The sequence below is a fragment of the Thamnophis elegans genome, chromosome 4 (genome assembly GCF_009769535.1).
Source record: "Thamnophis elegans isolate rThaEle1 chromosome 4, rThaEle1.pri, whole genome shotgun sequence".
Lineage (NCBI taxonomy): Eukaryota > Metazoa > Chordata > Lepidosauria > Squamata > Colubridae > Thamnophis > Thamnophis elegans.
In genome coordinates this window covers 121,762,432-121,784,756 of record NC_045544.1, presented here as the reverse complement: position 1 = coordinate 121,784,756, position 22,325 = coordinate 121,762,432, and the positions used below count along the sequence as shown (strand labels likewise).

Genomic DNA, 22,325 nt, shown 5'->3' with positions numbered 1-22,325 from the left:
GACCCAGTCCTTCAGTGAAAAAGCAGGTGGTATTTATCACTTCAGGGAAGCAGTGGCTCAATGACTAAAACACTGAGCTTGTCAATCAGAAAGGTTGGCAAAAATCCCTAGTGTTGTATAACGGAGTAAGCTCCCATTACTTGTCCCAACTTCTGCCAACCTAGCAGTTCTAAAGCATGTAAAAATGCAAGTAGAAAAATAGGCACCACCTTTGGTGGGAAGGTAACAGCGTTCCTTCGGCGTTTAGTCAAGCCGGCCACATGACCACAGAGATGTCTTTGGACAACGCTGGCTCTTTTGCTTTGAAACGGAGATAAGCATCGTCCCCTAGAGTCAGGAACGACTAGCACACATATGCGAGGGGAACCTTTATTATCTTCATTATCAATGAACTGAGTTGGAAGGGACCTTGGAGGTCTTCTAGTCCAACCCTCTGCTCAAGCAGGAGACACTGACTATCCCATTCCAAACAAATGGCTGCCCAATCCCTTCTTGAAAATCTCCAGTGATGGAGCAGCCACCACTTCTGAAAGCAAATTAATTAGAATTTTAATGTGCTGCATTATTTTTTTCTTCTTCATCTAAGAGACTGCAAAATACGAGGCACGCATATTGCCATCTGGAAAACGGATGCTTCTCATGTGAGGCAACCTTCACTCTGATCCCCTCCGCCCTCAAACTACAGCTCCCATGGTGCTTTTCATGGCTGCGTCATCTTGGAGTAGCCCCGGCCCTTGTGTGCAGTTTTGGCTTCCTTAGCTAAGGAGGCGGGGCTCTAAAAAGGGGCGGGGGCAGGAGGAAAAAGGAGGGCCTTGGCGGGGCGAGAGGATCCCCGCGAGGCAAAGAAGCGCATGCGTATATCTCCTGGGTGCAGCCGCCACTGCTACTACAGCTGCCGCCTTCTCCGTCGCCGCTGCCGTAAGAGCAGTAGCGGCGTGAGCGTGAAGGGGGAAAGAGACGAGTTGTCTCGCGCTCTGGGAAGCAAAGCCGTTGAACCGCCTATCTCGCACGCGACCCCGCTTCGGCCGGCCGGCCGATCAACCAATCGCCTGCTCTCTGACTTCTTTTTTTTTTTTTGGGTTTTGTTTCTGTGTTTCTCTCTCTTTCCTCTTCAGTCTCTCTCTCTCTCTCTAGCCTCGGTCGGGAGCAGAACAAAAACATTTAAAGAAGCAACACCTCCCAGCCTCTGAACCCGTAAAAATGGTCGACCGCGAGCAGCTGGTGCAGAAAGCCCGGCTGGCAGAGCAAGCCGAGAGATACGACGACATGGCGGCTGCCATGAAGAACGTAAGTCGCCTTTTTCTGCCCCCCGTTTCCCGCCGTAGCGCAATAAAGGGGCCCTCCCGCTGCCTATTTCTGAAGGAAAATTATCCTTTGGGGGCTTTTGTCTGGAGATTCTTTTTTGAAGTAGGAAGGAAAATAATTTCCACTTTTCTTTCCCAACATAGATGAGGAGAAATAATTTTGAAAAAGTGGCAGTAGGTTTTCCCTCCCCCTCTTTCATTTGTGTGAGGAAATTCGGCTGAGGCTCTGATGAAATAAACGTTAAAGAAGGGGAAATAATTACAATATGCAGAAATAAAGTAACATTGTTCTTTTGCTCTTCCTTGGTCCCATTAATAACTTGGGTAGCTTTTTTTTCCTTTTTGCGGGAAACGCTTTTTCTGATGAGGATGGGGAGAAAATGCACTCTATTGAAAGGAAAAGGAGGCATTGATGAGAAAAGCCTTGTATTTTATCATCTGTCTTCTCCCCAAAAGGAATAGGATAAAACGATTCTTCAAAATGCTGTTAATACAATACTCTCTTCCTTCCCTCTAATTTTTCAATGTGTTTCACTTTGAAGCCCCCTCCTTATAGTGGCTGTAGAAAATGTCCTTCTCATGATGAATCATCGTTTTTGTGGAGGGCGGAGGGGGGGGGGATTGGCAGCTATTTGGAAGAAATGAATGATAGGGATACTATATTTAAGGTTTCCTACACTCAACTTTCTATGCAGTCTTTGTGTATCTGTGTGCATATCTACACACACACACACACACACGTATATACACACATTCTTGTCCCATACATACATAATGTTCCCATACATAAAATACTTTGGGGCTGAGGTGCTGTAATTTCTTATCTCACTTTTAAATAATGGAAATGGCTTCAAGGAGCAAAGAGTGCTTTCTTCTCTTCCTGACTCTGCCACGCCTAGAGAAAAAGAGCTCCTTTCTTCCTGCACGTGTCTAAAGGAGATTATTCCACCTTGGGTCAGATCTCATTATTAACATCCCCGCTGCATCTAAATGTCTTCTGGCATGCAACCTGACTTTCTCCTGGATGCCTGCTTTGTGTGTCTTTATAAAGTACTTGAAATAGCGCATTACAGATACTGATTCAGTAAGGGGGAGAATCTTATTTCTTACAAACTTCCAGAGCCAATGCCCCACCCTGCTTAGTGGGAAAGAGAGAAACCATGTTCCTTTCTGTGCTGGAAAGGGAGCATACTCTTGCTGTCTCTCGGACTGAAATTTCCCATTATTTCTTGTTCCCATACAAAGAGAGGATTTTTTTTCCTAGAGGGAATACCTCTCCCAAGTATTGTCTCCTCCATGCTGAAGAAATATCTCTTCCCTTTAAGAAAAAAAATGGAGTACTTTGCCTTTACTGTTGTCATGCAATATAATCTTTGGAAGTTCAAAGAAATGTGACCCTCTTTGAAATAATTAAATAGTATTTGGTTCCTCTAAACAGGCATTTTCAAGTGCTGTTCTGAACTGAAGTTAGGGGTTATTTTTCCTTGTTGGTGTGTCACTGTCGGCATTTGCAGTGAACCTTTATATTTAATGGAGTTACATTATAATATTAGTTGTAATCACCTTCCTTTACAATTTTTGCTTGTTCTGGGTGGACTGATGAAATTATTCTGTTTTGCCTTATCATTGGGCCTAGTTAAAGTAGTCTTTTTCTGCATTGGGGAGGGGAGAAGGGGGGATTTTATGCTACTTATGTTTCAGTACTTTGAGGATAGGCTATACTACTGCTTGCCCCTCCCTTTGTATCACCATATTGCAGAAATATGAGTAATCCTATGTTCTGTTGAGAGGGCATACCTAGTGGCATGGATGTTCTGTCTTTTGCCCCCCCCTTTTGCTCCCCCTCTCTAGTGCTTGGGCGGTGCCACTCCCTAGTAGTCTTTCCCAGTAATTCAGCTAGTATACCCACCCCCTAACTCCCACAAGCAGCCCCACCCACAATTGGAAACCAACCCATCCCTTAATCTGCTTCATGATAGACAGTGAGCTAAGATTATGATTTTAATCAGTAAAAGCAAATTCTTCTTTTGAACTGCAAATCTTTAAATACCTCCATTTTCTACTCATTACTCTTTGGGGGGGGATTTGGATAACATAGGGAGAATTGCTAATTGAAAATTATTTTTGTACACTGATTAGTTCTTAATTTCTTTCTTAGGGTATTTTTTATCCATTACAATGCATCATTTCCTTAAGTTTCTGATGAGAGTGTTCTTTTCTTTTGTGGAATAATCTTCATATTTATATAGGCTGTCTTCAGAAGTGTTTATTTGAAGATTTGTTCAGAATTAATTTAAGATTAATTTTAGTACTGTTAATAGGTCATTGTAGAACAGAACTCTTAAATACTACAAACTGGATTTGTTTATTTCATTATTTTACAATCCAATAAATAAAAAAGAAAATTTTTATCTGATCTTGCAAACAAAGCAATCGTGGGAGGCAGTATCAAGTCATTCCAGAAGATTCTGCATTTGTCATATTGCAGAGAGGCTAGACTGGGTGGAGAGAGGGAGGGAGGGGTTGCTTTAAAGGGGAGAACAGTTCTTTATATTTGCCTTGTTAGTCAGGTCTGAGCCTTTAAGAAAAGCCAGCATGGCCTCTCACTGATGAATAGCGAATACTGATCTAGACTAGAATTGTCGCAGTCTGCCTAGGATGCTGCTCTTTATCTTATTGCACCATTTTGTCCTAACCTTGCGTTTGTCAAGGAAATAGAACTGCCACAGATTTTCTGAGAACAGAGGAAGATTCAGCTAGCAATATAAATGAGATGGAGATCCATATGTAGCATAGCAATTTTCTGTTAATTTTTGGGCAGACCATTTCTGCAATGTGGCTTGATGCCAATCATTGCATACAGAGTAATCTCACTTAGAGCAGCTGAATCTGAGTCTTCAGTCCTGGGTTTTGTAACATATGCTTTATATTTTCTGACTTGATGCCTGATTTCTCCAATAGCTTTTCAAATTTCTTTTATATTTCCTGTGATTTTCTTAAGTATCAGCAATTTTGTATGAAGTCTATTCTGTGTGAAATAATGAAAATATAATCTTATAGCATCCCACTGTTACAGAATTTCTTCAACTGTTAGCGTCTAAATCTTTGACAGTGTCTGCTTGTTGCCCTCTATTAAGGCTAAGACAAAAGAATTGAGCTATTATACTCAGAAATGACATTACAGACCTAATAGCCATATCTCACATCATCCTATCTCATTCCAGCTGTGTGCAAGACTTATGACCTCTCACTGATTTCCCATTGTAAGGCAATGGTGTCACATAACAATAGAGGCTGCAGTGCACCCAGGTGGTGACTGTCTGCATATATAGCATTTTGTTTCAGATAATGCAGAATTGCAATTTAACTGATATCTACAACCAAATACAATGTTCTAGATTGCATCCTAAATGTGACTTGTGGTTTATCTTTTAACCTAATGAACTTAGATATACCTATAGTAGAGTACAGTTGAAGACTTGCAAAAGAGAATCTTGGCAATGGAGACATGTCATTAAAATATTAAGTGTAAAAAGAAGTCTGCTGCATCAGATCAATGGTTAGCATTTAAGTTCTCATGAAGGATAGCCGGACTAAGCAGGATTTGAAGACAATAATGCATTATTCCTCTTTCAAAGCATGTGGCATTCAGAGGTATACTGATTCTAATTTTGAGATTAAATTTTACCCTAACTCTTACATATTTAACAGTATTCCTTTTCTGGTTGTTCTGTATGTAGCATGCACATAAGAACACATTGTCCTACAGAGTCTTGGGTGAACTTTGAAAGCTATTTGTAAAATAACTTGCTGAAATTAGGGGACTCCATGCAAGTAAAGTCCAACAGGATGTGCTGACAGCATCTCTGAAATGGATGCTTCAACATGGAACTTGTGGATCAACTTCATAGCTGTCATCCAACAACTTATTGTAGGATGCCTACATCAGTAACCATTATTTATAACAAAGGTGGAACCCTTTAACAATCTGTTGGAAGATAAAATTGCTTGCCAATTCTCAGTTCATAGGAACTGCATAGTGCCTGGATTTTATTATGCAATCCCTTTGGACCTCTGATTTATCAACTTCATCTTTATTATTTTGAATTAATTCAGATTTCATAAAGAAGGACATGGTAAGTTAAATAGTATGATTTTATTTTTAGCATCTATCTTTAATTATTGGGCCTTCTGGAACTTGAAAATGTATATCTTAAATCAACATTAAATGTTCTTAGTTAACAAAACTTAAATCACCCAATATGTGTTTACACAATTATCTTGAACATTTATGGAAAAGCTGCTAACAAATAATTTTCTGTTTCTCTTTAGAATGGGAAGTATCTTGTAAACCTTTTTGTATGTTTCTCTGTATCTAAGGGTCCAAAACTTAATAATAGCATTAGGGCACAGTGTGATATTACAGGTGACCTTTCATGCACTATTTACTGAAAAGGCTATCACTGTACAAAGATAGATTAGAAACCTGCCCTTTGCAACTACAGTGTTTCTGTTAACTCGGGAACCAGCACATAGTAAATGGTAAGCTCTGTTTGATTAGTATTTAGATACTGTCATAATTAGATAGTGAGATACTTTCTAACTGTTAATTGTTAAATTAATTTAAGGGACATGGAGGTAGCTGTTACAGAACTTGAAGATAGCAGGAGCAAGATATGTTGTTGTTCTTCCATCATTTTTACCTGCCCCTAAATCCATCAGATAGTGTGTATGTATAGTTGGCTGTCTACTTGGCCAGATAATGTCTCCATATGAAAAAAAGCAAATAGTGATGGACTTTGAGATTTACCTCTGAGATTGTCTATTACTGAGTCAATGCACAATTGATAATGTTAGAAGAAAGATGTAAACTCTGATAAAAATGCACATTGCAAAATCAAATGGACTTTTACATGGTTTTTAAAAGGGCATAAGATTAATTATTGAGCTCTCTTTTTAGAAGCTAAGCAAGGACACATAGCTGAGAAGGTTTGGATCTAAGGAATTATACACAATGTGTGGGTTATTCTGCTTTTTAGTGTTGCATGATACTTTGCATTTGAGTATTTTCTTAGAATAATTATATTGTGTGCTGCATGCTATTAAACCATTAATTAGTGTTAGTTGCCATAAACAGTTCTTAATCAAGGTATAATATAGTGCTGTGTATTTTTCTCAGAACTAACCTTTATTGAGCTAGGATCTTTACTTCCAATTTCAGGTAAGTATATCGGATTAAATCCTTAATTTTCTAATTGCTTCCTTGTTTGTAAAGATTATCATACTGTTTTTTCCCCCTATAGTAGGGACAGGTGTTCCATTTAGTGGGAGAAATAGCTTTAAATTATACTGTACAAGATCAGTTGAAATTGGCATTTTCAGCCAATATGATGCTGTGGCTATATAATTGTATCTAATTTATTGCTGGCACTTGGTGTAGATAATCCTGTTTGTGGTAGTCAATGGTAAATAAGATCAGATGTTTTTTTCATACTTGTTCCTCTCAGGCATCTGGACCTGTGTTGCAGATGTATAGATTATCTTTCATCTTTAAGATAATAAGCCATCTACATTTCAGGTAACATGTGAAGTTAGGGAAACTCAGCTTTTGCCTACATTTATATCTTGTGACATGTAATTTTCTGCTGTTTTGCCATCTAAAAATTTCAAGAGGAAGAAGAAAAGTCGTCTGCTAGTATGCTAACCTAGAATTTCCAAGGTGAATAAGTTGGCTTCTCCATAATTGCTATATGCTTGCTAGAAAATGAAAGATGTCAGTGTAGAAGCTTTACATGCTCACTAGAACCTGTATGGTTTAGGGATTTTTTTAGTGGAAGAAAATATTTACTTCAATTTACACCTTTTCCTTTTTTTCCTGATGACACTGCAGCAATGTAAGAGTAGTTTTTCAGCTTATGATAAATAATGTGCAATAGGGATGTGAACAAAATGGAAACCATATCTTGTTACAAAATCTGAACAAATCATTGCTCTCTAGAAGTTATGCTCAACCATTTTAGATCAGCAGAAATAAAATAGAAAAATAACAATTTGCTTGTTTTAGACTGCAACTAAAACAATATCCCTGAATTATGGAGTAGTAGGCAAGGCTAATATGAGTTGCCTCATCTCTTTTCCCTTCCCTGCCCATTAGTTGCCACCAAAGTCTCTGTTTCTCTGGCCTTCCCACCCTAATTTTCTTAATGTCTGTTCAGCTGCTCATCTTAACTAACTGCTGCCGTTGTTGCACACACCATCACCTGGAAAACCTCTCAGCCTTGGCTTTTTTCCATTTTGACTTCCTCCTCCACTTATACTTGTAAAAACTGAATTTTGTACAGTATCTGGAATAAAATGTTCTGTTTCATTCCATATGTAAACTAAAACATACTTGTTTCAGTTTAAGCATATGTCACCAAATCCCGCTGTTACATGCAATGGACATTTTGCACTTATGTATTGCAACAAGTCAATCTTCCCAGTTCCCCAAATGAGAATTGGTGAGACTTCATGATACTATCAAACAGACATTTATGCTCATGTGACTGGTAGTGGAATATTTATATAACATGGTTACATTTTTTTTTAAAATTTATAATTCATTAATTGTTTACTGGTGCATAGTGATATAAATAATTGATAGAAGCAGCTATCAAAACAAATGGCTTTCAGAATTGGCTTGTATTCTGGGAGTGATATTTCTTCAAATTTGGCCATGTCAATTAAGGTAATGACCATCTTTTTGAACAGCTGACTGAGGCAGCTGCAGTAATATTGAATTAAGTGCAGATATCTGAAATTTGCCTAGTTATGGAGATACAGATTACTTTTCAATTAAGGCTCAGATTTGCGCTCAGCTAGTCAATTACTGGGCCAATATTCATCAGTTGCAAATATTTTAGGTCACTAAATGTGAGAACTTTGATGGGGAATATTCTCCTTTCGTCTCCATAGCAACTGTACTGCATAGGTTACAGCTTGAACCAAATATGTTGCTGCATTTCGTCTTTACCTCTTTTCTATCACAGCACATCTTTTTCTTTAGTGCTTGCTAAAGATGTGTTTTCCAGCAAATGTTCCTATGCAAACAATTCAGATTAGAATGTTCATCTCAGTATTCATCATCTATACTAGTATCTGGGGTGCATTGCAAGATACACAAAAATTAAATTGGTCTATTTTAGAGTTTTGCTTTTAAAGAAACTAACCATTTTTATATGGGGAAATATATATTTTATGGAATATTGGAAATGGTGTTTTCTATTTAGAAATACTTTTAATGTATAATTTTTTACACAGTCTGAAAAGCAAATGTTAATACAATTCTAAAATCAGCAGCCTTGTTTAGAGATGAAAAATAATCCATAGAATTTTTTGGACTTTATAGAAATTTCTGGCCCACCTTTCTAGGTGCTCATGTGTTTTGATTTTTTTTTAATTCAGAAACTTTATGACTTTTTGTCTAATGGATAGATTAAAGTGAGAAAAGTGATGGTTAGTTGTTTATATTTTTACTAAAGCTGGTAAGAATTTATAAATATATGGATAAATTTTTTGTGCAACATGGTGCCCAGATTCTTTGCTAATAACTGTTCCACTTTAATAATAATTAATTCCTTAGAGCTTTTGCAAAATCCTTTTCTCTTGGAGAATTAGTTTTCTATTTCTTGTGATTTCAGTATAGCTAAAATAGATTATAAAAAGTAGCTATTTAAGCAGGGTCAAAAATGCATCTGCTTTGTCCCATGGCATTGCAGAGATGATTCTATCTATTGGCAAAGAGAAACCATGTAGACCTTTGTATGGATTGTGCATTATTATTATTATATTCTTCTTGCATCCACCATACACTGTAAGGAATATGAGGCATCACCTCCATTATTAGAGGAATAATGTACACTATATGTTTCTGGTGAAGAAAAGATTCTGGAAAGATAATGTCATAATATTAAAAAGCCATAGCTAATTCTACCTATTAGGGGAGTAGAGATTTTGTATGAATAAAATTTGCCTTTAGCTGGTAGTGCTTGAATGATAGGAATATTGCACAGTTTGCTTCCATTGCATTGGATAGACATTCCATATTGGATGCCTTAAAAAAACTTTTCAAATTAAAGTTTTGGAAATTTTCCAATTGTATTAAAGTTGATGTTACACTGACTTCTAATATTTGAAATAATTATATCCACCTTTTAGTTAAAACTTGGGATCTTAAGGTTAATTATAAAACCTGTATTGTACAACTAAAGATGTTATACTGTAATGATGCAACCCCTAGAAATGGTTGCTGAATTTCCTATAACAAGGAAGCAGAAATGCCAGACTCCATCCCTATAATAGATGGGAAGGCACAATTGAGGATATTTGTTTTAAAAAACAATGTTTTTTCATAAATTAGATAATTGCCTACTTGTGGAATGGTTGGTTCTGACTTACCATGTTCAGAGTATATATAATTAACATAGAGCACATGTTGATGAGTAAATAATTAGTGAAATTTCTACACACTCTACCTTTAGGGGGAAAATTATTATTATTTGGGAAAACTTTTTTATTAGCACATTTTTTTCAAATATCTACATTAATTTAGTACTTTTATGAAACTAAGAAATGAAAGGCTTTCTGCATAAAAAGAATGAGAATGAAAATGCTCTTCTACTTTATTAGGTCTAGGCGAGGAACATGGCTAACTGGTCAAGTATCTCGCGCCTATGTATATATTTTAAGTTACCCAGAGTCATTTACTAAGATGGGCAGCTATTGAAAATGAATGAATGAATAAACCTGCAGAATATTGAATAGGCAACTGCCTATAGAAGCAGGTTAAGATATGAAAAAGGAACAGTGGTGATGGAATAGATTAGAGAGAATTGGAGAAAGTTGAGTGTATGGAAAACATTCAGAAAAGGGTAATTGCACAGTTTAAAATACTAGAAACCTGAATATTGCATGACAATTGGCTACATATTGGACTATAGTTCTTTAGTGTACATAAATGTACATCATTATACCCCACTTGATTGCTCTGCATAATAATAATAATGATGATAATGATAATAATAATAAATAAAGATGATTAAAAGAAAGTATTGAAGAACAGTTATGAAACTGGTTAAAAATGGAAAAAATAAGAGTTATTGCTGTATTTTAAAAAAAAAACTTATTTTTTCTATTTGTTCAGGAAGTGATGAGTTCATACTGAAGAGCATGAGCTCAAATGCTTGCTGTTTAGTGGCATATTGAAATTGTATTCCAAATGAGACAAAACCCTACTTTTAAATATATAACTATTTCTGTGTTCAGGGCTCTGAGCTTCTGTATCTTAAACAAGCTTCAGACACATGAATTTCATGTACATTATACCCTCATGAGTGGAAATTGGGAGAAAAACAGCATATTGTGAAACTGGTAGACCAGATAGCTGTTTCTTTAATAATGATGAGGAATTTAGTAGGCCCAATTAATTTTTCAGCTAATAGCAAATTTCTTGCCAAGCTATTGCCATTTACTTTGTTTAAATATTTTATCTTTCACATTATTCAACATTTCATAAATCTGATAAATATTCTTGCTATCATTTTTCTGGAAAATGATAATTCACCATAAATGAACACTTAAAGCTTTCCATGAAGTCATGTAACAATCTGAAGAGATTGGTAGTGAGATACTATCAAATGCCAAGTATTGTTTTGTATGGCAGTAAGTTTAGATAACTAACTGACTTCATAATGGAGCCTTGCTAGATGGGGACTTGATAAATGTTGTAGAATTGGTATGTACTGTCATAATACAATGTAAGAGCCAAGTCATCTCACAAAATGACTCAGCTTCCAAAATATGTATATCAGGCTCCACTAATAGCCTGGTCCTAATGCCTGAGGGGAAAGCCAGGATTTCATGGCCTTCCAGAAGGCTAGCATGATTGATCCTATCTAAATCTCGGGGAGGAGGCTATTTCATATAGCAAGTGTAGAGATAGAAAACTTCTCAAAAACCATTCAGTTGCCTTGAATTGTGAGATGGGCAGCATATACATTTAATAAATAATATCTCCTGGCTCCTGCAAGATGGCTCTGTTTCATAGAAAGGCTTTAGAGCAGCCAGTCCTCCTATGAGATCTAGTGGGTTGGTCAGAAACTCTTGGAGAGTCCTTTATAAATGGTGTAGATTTTAAAAATGTTGCTATTCTCAGCAATGTATTGTTTAACTATTCTGTTACATTACTTCTGTTGGCTTTCAATACTTTGTGTAACACAAATAATCCTTGACTTACAACAGTTCATTTAGTGACCAAAGTTACAACGGCACTAAAAAAGTGACATGACTGTTTTTCAAAGTTATGACTTTTTCAAAGTTGCAGCATCCCCATGATCAAAATTCAGATGCTTGGCAACTGGTTCATACTGTTTCCCAAGGTCATGTCAGCACCTTTTGTGACCATCTGACAAGCAAAATCATGAGGAAGCCAGATTCACTTAACAACCAGGTTACTAATTTATCACCACAGTGATTTCACTTAACCAATGTGACAAGAAAGGTTGTAAAATGGGGCAAAATTCACTTAACAAATATCTCAATAACAGAAATTTTGGACTCAGTTGTAGAGGATTACCTGTATATTTTAACATTGAAATGGAACCATTTTCTCTCAAGGGCCAGTAACCCAGATAGAAAAAATAATTGGCTGTGTTCTGTGGGAAATAAAATCATCTGAATTTGGTGATAGTGAGACTAAGGTAGAAACTACAATTCAGGGAAGATATTTTCCTGCAGGAAGAAGTTTCAAGTTTTCACTAAGGGAAGAGAGATTTCAATCTAGATCTCTTGTTGTCAGAGTAATTGTAATTGTAATTTAATAAATTTATATGCCGCCCAATCCCGTAGGACTCCCGGAGGCTTACAAAGTACAAGAGTAAAAATGAAAGTTAAAATATAGGGAAAGAGAAAACAAATTTAAAAGCAACACACCATACACTCAACCTAGGTGGGGCTGGACCTCGTTCATGGGGTCAACAGCCCCAGGCCTGCCGGAACAGCCAGGTTTTAGTGGCTTTTCGGAAGGCCGAGAGAGTGGGAAGGGTCCGGATCTCTGCGGGTAGATCGTTCCACAGGGCCGGAGCAGCTACAGAGAAGGCCCTCCCCTGAGGGGTTGTCAGCTGGCATTGTCCGGTCGATGGCACCCGGAGAAGGCCCAGCTTGTGAGATCTTATCAGCCGTTGGGAGGTATGTGGCAGGAGGCGGTCTCGCAGATATCCAGGTCCTAGGAAGAATAGATACTGCAAGGTTAGAAGGGTTGCAAGATGACAATTATTGAGAGGAAGCTACTGGGCCATTGAATCTCAAATCAGCTGATCTTCAGTCCAATTGTTACAGAATGTGTTCACAGTAGTTTGTTTATTAGTATTTATAATGTGTATGGGGATGAAGTACAAGTTCCTGTGAGACAGAATTGTAATTAACCAATACATTCAGGAGTCAACAGGTTTGGGAAGGCTGGATGTGCTAGGATAGTATGAAAATAATTTATTCGGGGATTGTTGCTTGATAAGGTCATATTTATCTGACTAAGGAAGAAAGCTTAGTAATATCATTTATAGTGAAATTTCTGATCCTTAAAAGTTCAATTAAAAGTGATGACTGATCCTTAAAGGTATGCTTTGTGCAAAAATAAGATATGATCTCTTCAAATGCTTATATGTGCTAACCTATGAAGACAAATTTTAGATTAAGGTAAGATTGGAATTATGAAATACATGAAATAACCATACCAGGATTGTAACTTCAAATCTATTAATATCTAAGCCAGGGATATCAAACTGGATTTTTTCTAGGAGCAGATCAGCATTGTAGTTCTCCTGAAGCTTCTGTGTGGCCCGTTTTTGGCCCTCAGAGTGCTGCAGAAGGCCAGGGAGGCTGAAAATGGACCGCAGGAGGCCACATAGAGCCCACTTTGTCTGGCAGAGGCATTACAGACTGGTCCTTTGATATTTCCGGGCTGGATTTAAACCAGATCTAGACCCCGGGCCTTGTGTTTGATACCCCTGGTCTAAGCCATTTTGCTAGAACTTAAAAAAAAATAGAGCAGGGAATGGAATTTAAATAAATTTAGCAGTGATTTGTATAGCTGTACATCACTGATTTATATTAGTTGTATTTTGGAATGAAATAATTTCCTATTTTTAAACCATTTCTTTGCCCCAGTCATGCTAATTACAATAGCAATTCTGCAGATTGAAAACTTGTATTAAGAAGCAAGCCAGTCTTTAACAGTTTCCCACCTGAAAGGTCTCAAATACACATTCTTATATGTTGGGGGCGGGGACGGCCCATTTTTTTTGCTAATTTCTGCCCTCCCCAGCCCCTAGGAGCTCTCTGAAAACCTCCATAAGGTTATGCACTGCTATTTTGGTGAAGGGGCGGGGCTTCAGGAGGCAAAAAAATGTATTCGGTATAAAAGACTCACTCTGCATTCCTCACAAAAATGGCCAGTTCCCCCCCCAAAAAAGACATGAATAGCCTTTAGGGGGCTTGCAGAGTGCTCTTGGGGGTGGGGGTGGGGCCAAAAACGAGCAAAAAGCAGCCTGATTTTCATTTTTAAAATGGCACGGATAGCCTTTAGGAAGCTTATAGAGTGCTCTTGGGGGCTGGGGGGGTACAACTGAACAAAACATGGCCCTTTTTTGCTCATTTCTGCCCTCCCCAGCTCCCAGGAGCTCTCTCAAAGCTTCCAAGAGGCTCTGCACAGCCATTTTGGTGAAGGGGGAGAGGTTTCGGGAGGCAAAAAATGCTGTATTCAGTGATAAGATGCACCCAGATTTTCAGCCTCTTTTTTGAGGGAAAAAGGTGCGTCTTATACTCTGAAAAATACGGTATATGTTAAGTTGTATGTTAGTTTAGTAATTTCTAGCACTTAATAGCAATAGTTGGGATAAATGTAATGTGGTGATACTTGCAGGTTTGTTTTTACAAATAGAATACTAGTATCTATAATTGATTTACAACCTTAAATAAATGGTAATTGTGTACCTATTGATCATATTGGCTAAGGCTGATACATTTCAAGACATTTGGAGCTTTCTGGGAAAAGACTGGTTTAGAGCAAAGTTAAGGTTATATAGATTTATAAGATTATAAATATAGAGTTTATGTCATATTTTTCATCACAGAACTTTGCACAAACTTACCAATATATTATGCTTCATTCGTGTTTTACCTAAATTACTAACATTCTGCAGGTAAGTAACACTAGTTGAGGATACTGGTTGTTTCTTTTTTAAACAAAGGAACAGATCTTGTTTGTGGGTAAGCTTATCACTTGTAATATATACAATATTATAGGTCAGTGATGGCAAACCTTTTTCTTACGGCATGCCAAAATCGTGCGTATGTGCCCACTCAATCTCCCCGCCCTACTGCGCATGCATGTGCGACACTCTCCACCCCCCGCCCATGCGCACATGACCCCTCCCCAGGCTCTGGAGCCTTTCTGGGAGCCTGGGTGGGGAGGGCAGAAACAGCCTGGGGAGAGTGAAAACGGCCTGCGCCGGAGCTGACGGCTGGCATGCCACCAAATATGGCTCCGTGTACCACATGTGGCATGTGTGCCATAGGTTTGCCATCACGGTTATTGGTGTATAACTGCAGCAGATGCCTCAGGAGTGCTTCTCTGCTAGGAGATGTTTCAGGACTGCTTTGGTCTTTTGTATGTTTCAGAATATCAGCAGTCCGTGGATCTGTCATAAATTAGAAGAATCACTTACTATACTCTACAACGCTGTCCATCTAACTTCTCAGCAGATACCAGACCTTAGGAAAATAGTTAAGAGACAGTGTCTTCTTTTAAAGAACGATTAAATGTAGCTAAAATAAGCCTGCCAAGCTTTAAATAGCTTTCTAGAATATTTTATAAATCAAAATTAAAAGAAAATAAATATTCTGTGTCCTAAAATAGAAAAATGCTGTGTAGGTTGAAGAGTGGCATTCTTAAATATGATACCCATATGCCTTGCTGTCACTAAAATCCCATCCCTTTGGAACGAGCTCCCCGTGGAGATCCGGACCCTCGCCACCCTTCAGGCTTTCCGGACAGCCGTTAAGGCCTGGCTGTCCCAGCAAGCCTGGGGTTGAGTTCCCCCCTCCCCACTCGAATTTGCTGTGCTTGCTGTGCCTTTTTAAATTGTTGTATCACTGTCCTGTTTGTCTTACTTTCTGTATTTGTTTTCCCCTTCCCCTGGTTTTTGTTCAGCCGCCCTGAGTCCCTTCGGGGAATAGGGCGGCTTACAAATCGAATAAATACCAAATACCAAATATCTTGATGCTCTTGCTGAGGACTGCTACATGCCTGCTTTTGCTGAGTCTGTCCTTCATTTGAAAAAGTATATGCAACTTTGGAATTCTGGTACCAAGTTAATAGATGTTGCTGATTAAATACTTCCTCCATCAGCAATCTGAAATTATTTAATGTATTAGAAAACAACAGCACTATTTGTGCAGATAGTTTCTTTTCTTAGTTTGGTGTATTTCTGTAAGAGGTATAACCAAGGTTTATTTTTTTTATTATTGCCAGTGTGCCAAATACAGATATTCTCACTTGGTGAGCTTTGGTAGATGTTGAGTTCCTGTATTGGCAAGATACAGGCATTTTTGTGGTAATTCTGACACCATTGCTTAGGACTGCAAACGACTAACTTTGGGTACTTGCTTGCCAAAATTAAGCATAGTGGTCATGCTAAATTTAGCATAAAATGTCATTAGAGCATACAAGAAGATTTTGACTTCTAGGATCAGATTCTTTTTTTAGGAATACTTTCCAAGTCTTGTAGACCATGAAAAGTAACATGAAAATCAGGGGACTAAGGACCTCAATAGCATTCTGAGTTTCAAATTTCTCAATTTGTCTTATATGTATAGTACATTTGTATCTCTCATTAGCATATTATTTTCAATCTTGCTGCCTAGCTTGCTTCCTATGTACTTTTTTCCTGATCACTCTGTGACTTTCATTTCAGGCTTGACTTCTACACTTCTGTGATTTTAGTTTATTTTTAAAGAACCCCCTTTTAAAATAGCGTTCATCAAATCTTTATAACCTAATAAATCTTTATAATCTAATTTTGGAATTACCTTTCTTTATTGCCAAAAAAATGTAAAACAAAATTTGCTTCGAGTGGTGATGTTCCTAGTAGTAGTCCTCGAGTACCACTGTAATGGGGTCTGCTTATCACAGTTGTAATTTATAATGATAATGTGTGTTGGTCACATGACTGACTCCATTTCATGATAGTTTTTGTGACTGGTGTTAAATCTATGATTGTTAACGGCTATAGTCATTAAGTGAACCAATGGTTTGCTATGACAATAGTACTAAGACTTATATACCATTTCATAGGGCTTTATAGTCCTTTGTAAGCTGTTTACGGAGTCAGCATATTGCCCCCAACAATTTAGGTCCTCATTTTACCCACCTAGAAAGGATGGAAGGCTGAGTCAACCTTGAGCTAGTCAGGATCGAATTCCTGATAGTATATAGAGTTAGCCTACAGTGCTGCATTTTAACCACTGCACCACCATGGCACCATTTGCTGTGAGAGAGTTTTGCTGAAAAATGGAAGTAAATGTCAGTTTTTTATTAAAAGTTCATAAAACACAGGTAATAATGGGATGATGCAAATGGCAGGGGAGGGCATTGTAACTTTGAATTTGGGACATAAATACACCCCCACCCCCCGAAGGTGGAACTTGAATGGACTGGTTGTAAGTCCAGGACTAACTGTATTAACTTTAATTACTGCTAGTAACTTTCTTTGGTCTGGACCATACTTTTTAACGTTCATAACTCAAACTGCCCAATTTTTGCATGACATATTATTTTAAGTCAGTAATGGTGTGAAAATGTTATGGTGTTGTATTTAAATAAACGTCATGAAGTTGTATTTAAGTAGTGGGTTGGTGAGAAAGATTTCACTAAATTCAATTTAAAAGTGGCATGGTTTTGAGTGAAAAAGCAGAACTATTAATTAAATATATTTTGTCATACTTTGTCTCATACAGGTGACAGAGCTGAATGAGCCACTCTCTAATGAAGAAAGAAACCTCTTATCTGTCGCTTACAAGAATGTAGTTGGGGCCCGACGCTCCTCTTGGCGAGTAATTAGTAGCATTGAGCAGAAGACCTCTGCTGATGGCAATGAGAAGAAAATTGAGATGGTACGGGCTTATCGTGAGAAGATTGAGAAGGAATTGGAAGCTGTGTGCCAGGATGTACTCAGTCTCCTAGACAACTACCTGATCAAGAACTGCAGCGAGACCCAATATGAGAGCAAAGTCTTCTACTTGAAGATGAAAGGGGACTATTATCGCTATCTTGCTGAGGTGGCCACAGGGGAGAAGAGAGCAACTGTGGTGGAATCCTCTGAGAAGGCATACAATGAAGCTCATGAGATTAGCAAGGAACACATGCAGCCAACTCATCCCATCCGACTTGGCCTGGCCCTTAACTACTCTGTTTTCTACTATGAGATCCAGAATGCCCCTGAACAGGCATGCCACCTGGCCAAGACGGCTTTTGATGATGCCATTGCTGAGCTGGACACCCTCAACGAGGATTCCTACAAGGACTCAACGCTCATCATGCAGCTGCTCCGTGATAACCTAACACTCTGGACAAGCGACCAGCAAGATGATGACGGTGGTGAAGGCAACAACTAGAACCTTTGGATGGACTGGCAGCCGCACGCCGATGCTACTACTGCAGTCTTTATTTTTTTTCCCACAAGTGAAAAGTGGGGGGGAGGGGGTCAGGGGTGGGGTAGGGGAAAAAAGGAGGTGTGATCTTCCAGGGAGGCTCCCCGCAACCTGTCTCTGGGACACTTTTGCCAAAACACCACTAGTGGAAAATCAGGCTGGCTGTGGTGGTATGGAGTAGAATAGCAGCCTCACAATGGCATATGGACTGTTCAGTTGATTATTAATTCAAGGGGAGCTGTCTTTTAAGTTATCTTAATTGCTAGGCATACATGAAGTTAATGATGACTAACGTGAATGGAATGGCCCTCTCTCTTTTTTTCCCTTGGTTTGATTTCTTTTTTTGTTTGTTTGAGAAGCTGTTCTGTGGTTCCAGTAAGGTTTCCCAGTCATTCTCTTCTCAATGAAATGTCACACTATGTTAAGATGAAGTTTTTGTCTTGTCACTATTGTCCACCTCAAATTTTGTAAGATTTGAGTTCCCATTTATTATGGCATAATTTTAAAAAGATCCCAAGATTCTAAGATCATAAGCACTGGAATTGAGACACTGAAGGTTGCCTGCAGTATTAACATTACATTACAGTTTACAGTATTTCTACACAACAGCCATATTTTACACCAAGCTTTTTGAGTTTAAATTTGCTTCTTTCTGGCTTAATGTTCTGTAGCTTGCGTTTGAGAATCAGTTTTCCAGATGTCTGAATACTACATGAAAATGATCCATCTTGTTTTGATTTCTTTGCCATATTTTAATAGATGCTTGACTATATGAAGTACAACAATTCACAGCAAAGGATTCAGAACTTAAATTGGACAAGATAAGTTCTTAAAACATAATGCCATTTGACAATTGTTAATTCAGACCTGTATTTTTCTCATCCAGTTTCTGGAATTTTCCAAGGCCATTTCTTCTTTTTCAAAGGAGGAAAGGTGTTATAGTCCATCCTCAGGGATCCTGCTGCCAGTTTGCTTATAATCTTATGTTTCTTCTAGTATAATTAAAAGATTTTCAGCAGATCTCCCTCTGCCTTTTCCCCCCATGCCTCTGACCTTTCCTTTGTTGCCCATATTGAAGGCAGGGCCTTTCTGTATTGCAAGCCTGTGGTTATAAGTGAATCTATCAGGGTAGAAACATTCACAAAGAAAAGTATCTGATGCCAGTGTCCTATTTAACAAATAACAAGATTTAACAAATCTTGGCCTATTTCAAACATGTACAGAAAATTCTGTTCATTTGTGATACTTAATATGCTTGGAAGTGGGGGGAAACTACAGCTGATCATGATTTTTTTGTCATCCACCTTTGGAAATAAATCATAGTGATTGGAAAATCATTGCTTTTTTCCTTCATAAATTACAGGGTTTTTATTTTAAATATAGCTTTTGTTAATCAAAAGCACCTTAGAAGGAAACAGGGCTCTAATGACTCCCATTGTATAAATAGATTTATTTCCCTCATTGGAAAAGGAATATCTTGTTTCTCATGGTGATCTAGACCTTTTTCCTGTTTAATTTGCTACAAAGCACTTGGACAGTAGGGTGAGTCTTCTTGACGGTCTGCAATTCCAAAGAAAGTAAAAGTTTAAGATGGGTTGATATTGCAAAAATCTGGCAAATCAGCATCAATGCATCCAGTGCAGATACATTTCTTTAAAAAAAACCAAACATAAATTGTATTTTGTTGCTGTGTGGTAAGATAACATTCAGTGACTTTCCCTTCAGGGCCACTTCAGTAAAGTGCCACGCCAGTAGCCTATTTTGTGCATCCCATTGGCTCTACCAAGGAGGAGAGGCTTGCAACTTGAGTGACTGAGTGAAATATTGTGGACTGGAAGAACGTTTTAAGGCTTCTCTTTAATTTGCAGTCATGTGTGAGCAGTGCGTATCCCTGGCTTTGATTTGGAAGTGATTTACTGGAATTACAAAACCTTTCTTGATTTTTTTCCAGCTTCTAGCTCTGGCTGCTTTAGGAAAACTTTATGCAGGGGAAAAAGATCGCACAAGAGGGCTAAATATGGAGTGGGGGGCAGGGGGTTGGGGGATCCGAGCAGCTTGAATGGTTTCTTTCAATTTTTTGTTAAAGAAATGCACTTGCCTATGATAACTGTTTCTCCAGTGAAATGAATAACTGCTCCATTATTCTATTGATACAATATTGTGCATGCTGGTGTTGTATTTCTATAAAGTAGCTTGAAATTTATTAACTTATACTGTAGATGTTATGTATTCCTATGACAATAGTCTTCAACAATTTTTTAAAATTTTTTAATTTATTTTATTTTTCCTTTTTCGGGGATAAAGTTTGCTCTACCAAATAGTGATCGTAACAAAACTGATCTGTTATGGATGTTGCTATAGTGACATGCAATTATATATGATTTTTTTTAAAAAAGGAAAGCAAAGAAAACACCAGTGTTAGCTTAATCTTAATGTCTGGTGTTTGTCATGGTGAAATTATAACTATTACAGTGTAGGAGAAAAATGACTATGTTCTTTGAATGAGCCTTTGTTTGTGCTTTTCTGTCATGTTATGCAGTGAACTCTTTTTAAGGTCTAATCAGTGATTATTTTTCCAACTCCGTGTTTCTGTAAGGAATTATTTCACACACGGACCATTCTTAGCAGTTTTCCTCAGTGATGGAATATCATGAATGTGAGTCATTATGTAGCCGTCGTACATTGAGCAAATAAACTTACAGATCTGATGTCCATGCTACTCCACTATGGTCTTGTGTTGGACTCTGCTTTATTCTTGGTAGCTATGAGCAAGGGGGTTGGGGAATGTGCCTGGCTGCCATTGTGTCCTCTGGTACAAGTTTTGCTAATGCTGGCATCCTGGAGTTCTGGCTGAAGTACTTCAGGAAAGGGGAGAAGGGGTGTTATATGAAGATGATGACTAACAATTTCTGTAGTTAATGCCATTCCCCAAGGGTTTGGGAGGGGATTGGTTATTGAACCCTACTTAGGGATAATTCGTACCACGTCTGTTTTCTCACGAGGTTGTACAGCCTTATTCCACTGACATTCTCTCAAGGAAAACTTTGAAGGGGAAACTTAAAAATGGTTTTAGTAAGGTTTAAAAGCATTTCAATCGGTGCATGATGCACACTTGGTATGTGTAAGCATGTTATAGTTCATCATCAGTTGCCTCTTTCTGAAGCCTTGTGAAATTTCAGCTCTTGCCAGAAGGCTAGATGAAAAATACAGTTTGTCAAATAGGAGTCTCATTTTGATTCACTGTTAACTGCCATTTAAATTTACAAGACAAAGAGACCCTAGGAAAATTAACAGATGACTCTAATCTCGTTACTTAGATATATTGTCTCTAATCCTAAGAATTCTCAACACACAAGGCGGTGACTGGGAATTGTAGTCTTAACATCTTGAAAACATCAGTTTGAAGAAGTTGGTACAGTTATTTTTGTCACATGTTGTGAACCTTGCATTGCTTCTTCTACGATGATCACCAAGAGCCCAGCTCATAACTCAACTTTTTAATTGTGGCTGAAGATTTTATATTCTTGACTCCTGCCTGAATTCAGTGGTCAGTAACCCCCATGCCTTCCAGACCCTACCATCATGGCCTGTCTATTATGCATAAACGTATTGAGAGCTTAGGCCTGTTTGACGTAAAGTTGTAAGAGATTAACATTATTTTTAGATATTTACTGAATCCCATGCTTTTCTGAAGTATTTTCTGAGTTGAATTGTAGGGACTAGTATCTCCTTAAACTGTTTTCCTTGTAACGTTGTAAATTTCCCCACTGACTTTAGCTTTCAGCTTTTGGGGTGAAAAACAAAAATGCTTTTTTCTTGTGCTGTGTTCTCTGATGTTGGCTTAGAGTTTTATATAAAAAAAGAAATTTAATCGCTTCTTGCATAATCAGCATAGAGCTCCATCTGAGTGGAAATGGATAGTAGACCAAAGTACCAGATGAGCACACCTAAAATTGTGCATAATTGGTCTCCATTCATTCTTCTGATGTGCTAGCAAAACCTATGAAGTCATGGAAGATGGTAGCATTTAGGTCACCTTAATTGGTCTGTAAATGGCTAAAGAGGGTGAGTTGTGGTTGGTACTTGGGTGAGAGACCACAAGGAAATTCCCAGATTAAATTGGCAGTTTATAGTGCTTAAAGGCACAGGACTAGAGTAGGAGATAGTGAGTTCTAATTCTGCCTTGGTATGGAGGAGCCAGCTGGATCATTTTGGACCAGTCTGTTTCAGTCCTAGGAAGAAAGCAAAGGCAAACCACATTGCAAGGAGATGAAGGAC

The 22,325-nt window shown here is 38.0% G+C and overlaps 1 protein-coding gene across 1 annotated transcript; it reads left to right on the top strand.

Annotated features, from left to right (window-relative positions):
• The first annotated feature begins 842 nt into the window (after window positions 1-842).
• YWHAG (tyrosine 3-monooxygenase/tryptophan 5-monooxygenase activation protein gamma) lies at window positions 843-20,772 on the top strand. The gene is made up of 2 exons (XM_032215709.1): window positions 843-1,287; window positions 17,355-20,772. Exons 1-2 carry the CDS (start codon window positions 1,201-1,203, stop codon window positions 18,009-18,011), a joined length of 744 nt encoding a protein of 247 aa, XP_032071600.1. The 5' UTR covers window positions 843-1,200; the 3' UTR covers window positions 18,012-20,772.
• The last annotated feature ends 1,553 nt before the right edge of the window (window positions 20,773-22,325 follow it).